Genomic DNA, 11,269 nt, shown 5'->3' with positions numbered 1-11,269 from the left:
TGATTTTAATTAATCAATTTTAATTCTAAAATTAGACTATGTCTAGTTTATGAATTTTCACTATGTTATGACTTAATTGTGAAGAAATGGTATTTTAGGATTAATTTATTAATTAAGACACTTTGTGGAGTCTAATTAATAAATATTATAAATGACAATTTTATTTGATAATTATTTTAATTATTAAATAAATAGTTTTGGCATTTATAGGATTGAAGTTGCAAAAAGCGGTATTTGTGAAAAATAGATAAAATAGTTGAGGAAAATGGCAATAACCAATTTTGTATGGGGCCCATTAAGTGGCCGGCCATATGTGGTCATTTTGCTCCATTTTTTTATCAATTTTTTATTCTAAATAAATCAACCCTAATCCTATGGAAATTAGTATAAAAGGATAGCTATGATCTCATTATCCAACTAATGCCTCTAAAGCTAAAAACCTAATTTTCTCTCTAGGTTTGATGAGACCTCTTCCTTCTTCTTCTTCCTCTTGAATTTTCGAAATACCATAGCCTTCTTCACAAACCAAAATTCAGCCATTAGTAATTGAGTGCATGCCCACACATATCAAGTGAGTCCTCAATCATAGTATGTAAGACTGTGAAGAATCTAATCAACAAGAAGGAGAATCGGGCTCAGATCTTGGTGATACTCTGCTATAGAAAGGATACAAGGGTTAGAGATCTGAGTGGGAGGAGTCATTTAATTCTGCTGCAACCACTGTAAGGTTTCTCATACCTTTTATGTGTTTATTTTCATCGTTTAAGAAATTCATATTAGGATGTTAAAAACATACTTGTTAGTAAATCTAGATCCTGGTAAAATATATTCCATCAGAGGTTGTTTACCTTCCTCAACAATACTAACTCTCCCTCTCATCACATCATAGCGATGTGAGGGTCACAAGGGGGTGCCCTACGACACGTCTCTTTGGTCCTTGCCATGGCAAGTTTAGAGTGCTTGGCAATAGTAACTGCAATCTTCGCGGTAGGAAGATCTCCAACTCATAGATTAGCCCGATCTGTGGGCAACGTATCGGGCACACTACCCTGGACAATGTAAGTCTACAAACTAGGGAGGAACTGCCTCCACCCCTAGTTTAGCTCCCAGATGAATTGGTCGTAAAATTCACTGCATATTTGCTCTAAATTGCGGTGATACTGGACTTCAAGTTTTGGGGAACCACTGCTCACCTCGTGATCACTCGAGGACCTATTTAAAGAACCAACTAAAGGAGTTCGACGCTGGTCTTCAAAGAGAAGACTGAGCAAATCATTGTCTAATTGATTTTCACCTCCCTAAAAGTCACGCTAGTTCATCTGTATACAAAAGACAAGGGGAGGTGAGCAACTTGACAAAGTGAAAAGACTTAGATGAAATAATGGTCAACCAAACCTAACGATACTAGCCAGATAGTTCTATTGTACAAAGCAAAAATCAACAAAGTACGAGCTCTAAGTGCAAGAACTTGGATGGACTTCGAGTCTTTAGTTGTTAAGTGACTAAGATAGACTCACCCTAAGAAAGGCCATATAGAGTTCCTAAGATAATCAAGTATTAGAAAAGGGTTAAACAGGCTTGTAAGGCCATAATAAAGTCCTTGTTAGAGTCAAAAGAGGGCCAAAAATTGGCCATTACCTTAGGACCGAAGCCATGTGCCAGCGAAGGTCCTCTAGGCATTAGCATAAGCCAGATAGGGTCCCTGATCAAAACAAGAATCGAACAGGGTTCCAAGTTGAAGCCCAAAATTCGCCAGGTCCCTAAAATGCCACCTTGTGCCGGCCAGGGTCACAAACAGACCCTATAGGCCAACCTATGTGTTCTACGGATCGAAAAATATATTTTTCGAAGACTCGAACCTATTCTTCGTGACTCAAAGAGTCAAGAATCAAAACGAGGCTCAAAATCGAATATTTTTCATTAGGAAATCATGCATTATGCATCCTAAAGCTATTATGCAGATCATAATACGAAAAAAGATTACATTCTAACGTGAGAATCAAGAATGCAAAAAGCTTCCAAAAGCTTGAACTCAACAATGGCAGAATCAAGAAAACAAATAGATAATGGGATTTGAAAGCTTACCCACTAATAAAGTCCACTAAAGATGCTTGTGAAAAGTTTAGATCGTCAAAACAAAGCAAAAATCCCAAGAGATGGAGACCTTGGGGCTCAAGTTGTAAGAGAAGATGAGGAGTCTTCTTTTCCTTTTTTCTTGAAGGTAATATGAGGAGAGAAAGAGAGAGTAAGATGGGAGTGGAAGTGAATAGCTATGCAAATGAACCTTATATAGGTTCTGATGAGCATTTCCCCTTAGAAACTTAGCGGGTGGTTACACTGCCTACAAAATGGCCATGCAGAATATCAATAGTTCCCTAGTGGGAACGTGTGCAGGAAAAAAATCATAATGATTGGCAAAAAGCCAATTTATCATGAAGGGGTCATATCAAAGGCCAAGTACCTAGCCGACAATAAGTTGCCCGAGTAAGGCTTTAACAGTCAGAGCAGAAGTTGGAAAGTCCCTATCTGTACAAACGTCCACACAGGGACTTGAGAGGGCAAATGTTATCCCAATTTTTGCCCACATGACATGGCATGTCCACATAGACAAGATTGATGCCACGTGGAGTATAGCTTGCCAATAAATGAACCAAGTCACTATGCACAACTTATCAATTGACGAATGGTTAGAATGCTCAAGCAGAACGAAGATACAATAAAATGGCCAACCAGGAGGATCTGGCGAACCACCCTTGGCCGACCAAGGAAGTGTATGTGTCGGCCAGCCCTAGACAAAGGGCAGGTCGGCCAGCCTCTATAATGACAGTCAGAAAGAAGCTCGAACGATTGGTGTTTCTACAGCCTTCACCTTGGACGGACCATGATTCATTCTCAATTGCGAAGACACTTCAAAATCCCACAAAAATAGGGGTTCAACTCCAAATATCTACCTATTCCTTGGGAGCAATTAATTGGTTGTTTTTTTGTATATTTAAATATGTGAAAAAGGGGTAATATCTCCCCATTTTAAGGGATATTAGCTTATTTTGAATTAGATCTTTTGTAAGCTCTATCCTATATAAAGAGCATTAGGCCAGATCAAAAACCTAAGTCCTAAGTTCTTATCTTGAAACCCTAGGTTTCACTCTCACACGCCACTTACATAAACAAGACACTATCTGTTTCTCATCTCATTCATTCGAGATCTGTCTTACATTGTTCTCACTATTGTAACATTCATAAAGAGCCACACTAGAAATCACAAGGTAAAAGCCTATAATCTGTGTGGTATTATCTCTCGAATCAATACAACTAAAATGAGAATAGGTCATTACCCGCTAGTCAAGGGGGTCGAACCTCTATAAATCGTTGTGTCCATTATTATTTTCCTACATTGATTACACATGGTGATTGTCGATATAAATAAGGCTCCGCTGTCAGTTGACCAAATCTGAAGTCAACATTTAAAGTTCAAAAAAAAAATGTAGCTACATTGCAATTCAAATTTACTCATTACGCATATTTAAAAAAATATATTTATATCATCATTTATTCTATCCAATCTGCATATTTTTTTTAAAAAAAAATCTTTTTATTATTGTTTTTTTAAAATAATAAAATAAAACAAGTGTTTATGTTTATTAAAAAATTACTATTGTGATGTTACTTACTGCAATTACCAAAAAAATATCATTCTGTTATTTTTTTAAAAAAAATATATATATATGTATATATAGAGATGATATTTTTTTTGAAGAAATTAAAAGTACTATAAAACTAAAGTATCACGTTTATGTAACTAGAGCTCGCTTATGGTTTGGTTTTAATTTTCCCATTTTTCTCTAAAATTTACTTCTAATATGTAAACGGAGGGATTGAAATCTGAGTTTGATTTGAGTTTTAGAATATCTAATGTCGTATTTCTATGACTTTTGGCGTTGGTATTCATTTGATTCTTAATTTTTCTTTTTTTTTTTTTTTTGGTCTATTTAGCGCAAACTAACGCTATGTCATGCGCTATTAATACTTTTAGCGTTGATTCTATACTAATACTAAAATAAAATTTGATTATGAGAAATGAAAACATAAAAAAAAATAAAAAATGCTAATTAAGATTTTTGCCCCCTGAACTTTGACATAAACCAAATTAATACTTTTAGCGTTGATTCTATACTAATACTAAAATAAAATCTGATTATGAGAAATGAAAACATAAAAATAAAAATAAAAAATGCTAATTAGGATTTTTGCCCCTGAACTTTGACATATACCAAATTATGCTCTCTGAACTTTTAAGGTCGTTAAAAATACCCCTGAACTATTGAGATTGTTGGATTTAAGGATTTTTTTTTTAATTTTAGTAAAAAAGTCTAACATGAATAAAAGTTCATGGGGCATAATTTACTACATGTGAAAGTTCGAGGGATATGATTTGGTAGATATCAAAGTCTGAGGAGCATGTTTTAGTACATAAACAATTACTGAAATAATAAAATTGAATGAAATTAGACAAAAGCCCTTAAATCCAACAATCTTAATAATTCAGGGGTATTTCTAACAACCTTAAAAGTTCAGGGGGCATGATTTGGTACATGTCAAAGTTCATGAGGTAAAAATCCTAATTAGCCAATAAAAAAAGAAATAGAATAAAATTTAAAATAAATAAAAATTTGATAAAAATTATTAAATTTTATTATAATAAATTAAGTCTTTTCTTCCGTTTTAAGATGGAATAATTATTTTACCAAATAGTAAAAAGGCCATTAATTAAAATAACATTTCAATACTTAATAAATTATTAAATTTTTTCTATCATGTATTGAAATAGTCTTTTCTTCTGTTTCAAAATGGAATAATTATTCTACCAAAATAGTAAAAAAGTCATTACATTAAAATAACATTTCAATATTTTAATATGCAACCAAACAAAAGAATAGAATAAAAATTATTTTATTTCCATTTCATTCTATTTTATTACCCCCAACCAAACGCCACCTAAAAGGATACCTTTTTGCGTCGCCAAAATTAGCTATAGCTTTAGTTTACGAAGCTAAAAAACATTTCTCAAGTGGCCCCTAATCAAAATAAAGAAGAGAAGAAAACTTAACCGTAGCCCCGGGTAAGAAAAGATGAATACCTTACATCTTAAAGATCTAATTAGAAAAAAAAAATGGTTTCAAGTTATGAAGTTCTCTCTAGGTTCCTTTGGAAACAGTAGTATAGCAATTAGCAGGTATAGGTGTAGAATGGATCTCCCTTGTAAAAAGCTTTAGTCCGGCTGAGAGGAGAATAAAGTTGAATTCAACAATGTTCAGCACCAAGAAAATACCAGGGCTGTCTGAATTTCTATTGTTCATCTATTCCAGCTGTTGTTGCAGGCATCCCTGATGTAATGGAAGTGGCTGCCGTGCCTGTTTTTCTGCCAAGACCTGACGATACTTTTACCGTTGCTGGTCTTAGAAGACGATCCCCAAGCAGAAAACCACGTCGAAATTCTTGAATTATTATTCCTTCCTTGAACTGTTCAGATTCTTCACGTGCAATGGCTTCATGCAACTGTAACAGAAACAAAAGGAGGTCAAAAAATGTACATGGGGGACCGATTATCTAAAAGTTGCATCTAAATTTATGAGCTAAAATTTCTAACAATTCAAAGTCATGTTTAGACAAAACCCTTCACAAAGTACGTCAGAAGTTGGCAGAAAGGCCTCTTCATTACTCTCTGTTTGTTGATAATCTTTTGGTTCAAGAATATCACTTCAAAGATGTAACAGACAATTATCTGAAATCTAATGTTTAAATATAAACGCATTGTTCATATTGCGATACATGTATGAGTATGCAATTATAGTCAAACAAACTTAGGTTGAGGGGAATATAATAAATTATGTAGGCAAGACAGAACAGTCATCCAAGTTAGCACACAAAATCAGTTACAAAAATAGTATGATCGTATCAAGAAATTAGTTAACTGTTACCTATGAAAAATTATTATTTTTTATAAGTATAACATGAAAACATGTACAATACACTGACAGGCATCTTACAACATTCATCAAAGAGATAGGATTGCCATGTTGCTGCAAGCCAATCCCATCGTCAACAGATTCTCATAAATGCATTTATCTCTATTCCAGTTCAAATCGTGCCCCAAAGTACTCCACTCCATGAAAATCCACGACATCAGAAAATGAACTTAGAATAGCAAAAATAGAAAGTAGATGACACTTTGAGAACACCACAAAATTGCATGGATATAACAGATTTAGGTCTGATATAATTTTTACATTAAATACTCACCGCTGGATCAAAAGGCTTCCCTACTGTTGGAATAACAGTTACATGCAAGCTCCTCATTATTTCCACAAATTGTTTGTAAATACCCTGATAACTAGCATCAATCTTTTTCTCCTTCTCTGTTTCAGGTTTAATTTGTTGTTTGGCTCTCTCAAAATTGTCCACCATGGCCAAGAGACTCTCAATTACCTCTCCTCGAGCATCAGTGCTTATTGTATGTCTGTCTTTCTCAGTTCGTTTTCTAAAATTATCAAAATCTGCTTGTAAACGAATAAATTTTTCCTTCCCAGACTTTATCTCAGCTGTCAAAGTTGAAACTTGCTGAACCAATTTGTCCATGTTATTCCCAATCATATCTATTCTAGCCTCGATTTCAGATACAGCTTCTACATCTCCTATGAGTATAGCTTCCTTGTAAACTTTAATTAGGGATATCAAACTGAATTTTTGATGGTCTGCTTCATCTCCTACAGCCTGATTACTCTCTGTCTGGATTACAAAGAACGAACAAATAATAATAAATAACATAGTAAAATAAACATATACCAACACTCAATGAAAACATCTGGGTGTTTCCACTGCATTAAAACATAACTACGGGAGCCCTACAGAAAGCACTTTCTGACTATCGGTGAGAGGGTACTATGTCAAATCATTATCTAGAAAATCTAATAATCAATAACAGAAATGGATAAGTCACTTCAGGGACATCCCATAAATTGGAACAGTACAGAAAAGACTAACATAGCCCCTGAGCAAGGATGACATGCACAAAATAAGAACAAAAATGGATATCTTGAATTGGCTTGGCCCAGGTGTGTTTCATATGCACGTGAAATTTAATGGTATTATTCGTTGCGATTATGTAGATTACCCAGATTGGGAAGTGCCTAAACTGTTTCATTTTGTCACTAAATTTCACAGCCACCGGTTCCAGCATTATTCCTCCTGATTTCTTAAATCATCTGAACTTGGATCAATTACATCTGTCCAGGCAGTCAATGTTAAACTTTATCTCAACTGAAATATTTTTCTAACCTGTACTTTATTAATCTCTTTTATATTTCTTAACCTGTGGGGATCAAGAATTAGGGGCCCTACTAATCCTGTTGGAACTGTGCACTGTGCCCTCAGAGGATTCCTTAAATAAGTTGGATTAAGTCACTATATTATATATACGAGGCATAGTTCCAAATATTCACAAATAAATAACATAAGCATCTCAACAGATCCTAATCCAGTAAATTTTATAGCATTGAAGTAGCTCTTGCGCAAACATCAATACTCCAATGTTTAATCTTTGAACAAGAAGTCATTTCATCAAGTATTTCAATATATTTTAAGCCCATTCACAAGTTCTCAGAAATCTTTCCTACGGATACCCACTTTACACCTTCGGGCATCAGCATTTGTTGTCCTAAACAGATACACGTACTATTTTTTAAAGTGCACGCAAAGTTTTATTTTATATCCAAATTAACGTACTCCCAACACTTCTCTAAACAAAGCAAATTCATAGCTAGAATAAGAGTATAAGACATGATCATCCGCAATTAAAAAATCAAATTAACGTATAGAATATACGTACAGAGGAAGCATGGTCCCGCGCAGCAAGAAGAGGTTGGAATTGTGAGTGCGTGGTCTTGTGGGCTGCAGAAGAGCCAAGGATGCAAGATGGAATTGGATTGCGTAGGTGAAGGGAAGAAGCCCGAAAACAGAGAGTGGTATGAGTAAGGGGTAAGGCTTTGAAAGGCTTGTGGTTTAAGGAGGTCAAAGAGGAAGAAGAAAGAGGAGCCAATAGAGAGTGGTTCGAAAGAGAAATGGCCGCCATTAAAATGGATTCACAAAAATGCAAAACTTGCCCACTTCCTGCAAAATGATGCGTATAGTTGCACAGAATCAGACTTACAATATCACATTTTGAATCAAAATAAAAAAAAAAAAAAACTACAAAACATTTGTGGTCTAGTAAGAAATTTCCATTTTCCACAACCAACATTAATTAAAGAGAAAAACAGCCGAAATTTACATAAAGTCATCTACGCCATACATTGCATGAGTGTTAATTAACTGTATTCAATTCCCAATGTCCAGGCAAACCAGCCAATTCGTCCAGGAACTAATAAGCCGTGTAAGTACCTAGCAAACAAAGTCTTTCTTTCCAAACCCTAGAATATGATATGAATCGTTTATGTCGTTGCCGCACACATGAAAATATAAAAGAATACATGTACGTATATATATAGATAAACAATACATTATAAATACTCATCAGCAAAATAGAATCAATTTTCCCCTTACAGAAATGAGTGTTCAATAAAATCAACTGGAGGGAAAAAAAAAACCCAAAAACCATCAATCTAAAATACCAATTACTTATATCCATATGAACCCAAACATGCAAAACAAAAATCCATGGCGGAAACCGGTACTTGAGCTCCGATTACAAAACATACATATAAAACCAATCAAAACCCTAAACCAGTAAAAAACATAGCAGGCAAGAAGATAGACAATTTTACCTATGAGAGAAGATGGAAAATCGAAGATGGCCGACGAAATAAGCTAAACTGAAACTTTACTTGTGGAGTATGAGAAACTTGTGAAGAGAAACTAGTTAGGAGAAGGGAATGAAAGAGAGAAAGGAGGCGACCAAGTTTGTTGGAGAAGAAGATAAGGTAAGAAGGGAGAAACTCTATGCTGCCAAATTTTGGAGCCCAACCGAGCAGCAAGCAACCAACCAACCACAACAACTGTTACAAATTGTTGGTAGAAAAGCTTATAATAAGAACAAGAAAGTAATAATCCCAATAAAACAATGTAAATATTGATTTCAAATTTAAAAAAACAAATATATTTATTTTTTCTTACATTTTCCCTACCTTAGAGCACTCCCAACAGCTTCTTTATTCCATTCTTTAAAATACATCACCAAAACTCCACTTTTTCTATTTTACCTCAAATTTTTACCTTACATCATACAACAACTTCTTTATTTTTACTCTAACTCATTTAAATATTAATTTTTTAATATATTTTTATTCAATTTAAAATATTTTCTTTAACCATCAATAATACCATTACATCTTTTAATATTTACACTATCTACCCATGTACAATACCATGTAATTATATTATAACTTTAATTATCAAAATTCATAAGCTAAACTAAAATATAAATTAATTTAATAAAGAAATTTCAAAATTTTCAAAGAGTACATTAAGATTATATATTTTCAAAATAAAAATATAACCATAGCATAAAGGTATACAATAAAATATAAAATTCAAGTGCTTAAGATTGACTATATATTTCCCACAAATGTTCGATAAGATCCGACTGGAGTTGAAAATGAAGTCATCGATCTCGAATATTATGGTGTCGTTGAACAAAATTTAAAAATTCATTCGTATGCTCATGTGACACAGGCTCTTGGGTTATTTCATCATTTTGTTCATAAACGAAATCTTCCACTCGAAGATAAGTATGACGCTCGTCTTCTACGATCATATTATGCGAAATTATGCATGCCGTCATAATCTCCTTTAGCATTTGTTGATCATAATATCGCGCAGGTCCGCGTACAATAGCAAATCGAGCTTAAAGCGCTCCAAAAGCTCTTTCTATATCTTTTCTCCCTGATTCTTGAGCTGCTGCAAAATGTTTCTTTTTGTGACCATGTGGAGCATGAATTGTTTTGACAAATGTCGACCATGAAGGATATATACCATCAGCAAGATAATATCCCATCGAATAGTCATGTCCATTTATTGAATAATTGACATTCGGAGCACGTCCTTCAGTAAGCTCTCTAAAAACAGAAGAATGTTCTAAGACATTAATATCGTTATGGGATCCTGGTAATCCAAAAAAAGCATGCCATATCCAAAGATCGTATGAGGCTACAACTTCTAGAATTATTGTTGGCTCGTGAATGTGACCACAATACATTCCTTTCCATGCACTTGGACAATTTTTCCACTTCCAATGCATGCAGTCAATACTTCCTAACATTCCAGGAAAGCCACGACTTTCTCCAAAAGCAAGCAATCTAGCAATATCATTTTTGTTTGGTGATCTTAAGTATTCATTGGAGAATATGCCAATGACAGCCTTAACGAATTTCTTCAAACACTCGGTTGATGTATTCTCTGCAATCCTTAAGTATTCATCAACAAAATCACCAGATACTCCATATGCTAATATTCTCATCGCAGCAGTTATTTTGGCAAGACCAGAATGACCAAGTGTTCCAGCAACATTTCTTCTTTGGATAAAATATGGATCGTATGCTTCAACTTCAGCTTGAATGCGCAAGAAAAGATGACGCTCCATTCGAAATCTCCTTCGAAATATATTAGGTGGATACGTAGGTGATTCCGCAAAATAATCTTGGAAAAGACGTTTGTGGCCCTCAAGAGAATTTCTTCGAATGGATATACGACGAGGAATATTAGTACGACGCAATGTTGAACTTCTTCCATTATCCAAATGTTGTTGTTCAATAGTAAGAGCTAAAAGTAAATCAGACTCCTCGTCAGATGAAGAAGAGTCAAATAACTCGAAAACGGGATCCATACAAACTTTAAAGAAAGAAAAAGAAAAATTATTAGGCAACACTACAAAAGAACTAACATATATAGAGTAAATTTAGGTTTTAGGGAGGTTAATATAATATGAATTATGTAGAAAGAAAAAAAAATATTGTGAACTAATGTAACTAGTGCACCAAAACATTTCTAAAGAAAAATGTGAGACTTGTTAGAGCCAAAGGAAATAGATTGAAACTTGGTCTAAAACATCTCTAGCAAGATAAAATAAATAAATAAAAGTGTATTGTATTAAGATATTAATTTTGATTGCATTAACAAAAAAAAAAAATGGGCTAAAAGAATATGACAAGCTGAGCATGAAAGAAACTATTATATCAAACCATGCAGTCAATTCCATCCACACCTTTTAGCAAACAAA

At 34.1% G+C, this 11,269-nt stretch overlaps 2 protein-coding genes and 1 non-coding gene across 3 annotated transcripts; 1 reads left to right on the top strand and 2 right to left on the bottom strand.

Annotated features, from left to right (window-relative positions):
• Positions 1-4,870: 4,870 nt before the first annotated feature.
• Positions 4,871-9,085, bottom strand: LOC115713121 (uncharacterized). Its single transcript, XM_030641611.2, has 4 exons — positions 8,820-9,085; positions 7,886-8,166; positions 6,301-6,786; positions 4,871-5,556 (listed from the first exon to the last, which is right to left on the bottom strand). Exons 2-4 carry the CDS (start codon positions 8,126-8,128, stop codon positions 5,347-5,349), a joined length of 939 nt encoding a protein of 312 aa, XP_030497471.1. The 5' UTR covers positions 8,129-8,166; positions 8,820-9,085; the 3' UTR covers positions 4,871-5,346.
• Positions 6,993-7,094, top strand: LOC115703384 (U6 spliceosomal RNA). Its single transcript, XR_004009152.1, has one exon. It is a non-coding gene; the product is annotated as a U6 spliceosomal RNA (small nuclear RNA).
• An 813-nt stretch (positions 9,086-9,898) lies between the features above and the next one.
• LOC115713116 (uncharacterized) lies at positions 9,899-10,876 on the bottom strand. The gene has a single exon (XM_030641603.2). It carries the CDS (start codon positions 10,874-10,876, stop codon positions 9,899-9,901), a length of 978 nt encoding a protein of 325 aa, XP_030497463.1.
• Positions 10,877-11,269: the final 393 nt, after the last annotated feature.

This window comes from Cannabis sativa, chromosome X, assembly GCF_029168945.1.
Source record: "Cannabis sativa cultivar Pink pepper isolate KNU-18-1 chromosome X, ASM2916894v1, whole genome shotgun sequence".
Classification (NCBI taxonomy): Eukaryota; Viridiplantae; Streptophyta; class Magnoliopsida; order Rosales; family Cannabaceae; genus Cannabis; species Cannabis sativa.
The sequence above is the reverse complement of the archived record's forward strand: the minus strand, read 5'-3'. Positions and strand labels throughout refer to the sequence as shown.

Coding starts and splice junctions, on each gene's coding strand:
- LOC115713116 (XM_030641603.2), bottom strand. CDS start 10,876: ATGGATCCCGTTTTCGAGTTATTTGACTCTTCTTCATCTGACGAGGAG.
- LOC115713121 (XM_030641611.2), bottom strand. CDS start 8,128: ATGGCGGCCATTTCTCTTTCGAACCACTCTCTATTGGCTCCTCTTTCT. Junction 6,787..7,885: donor CGCGGGACCATGCTTCCTCT/GTACGTATATTC, acceptor TTTGTAATCCAG/ACAGAGAGTAATCAGGCTGT. Junction 5,557..6,300: donor GGAAGCCTTTTGATCCAGCG/GTGAGTATTTAA, acceptor TTTCTGTTACAG/TTGCATGAAGCCATTGCACG.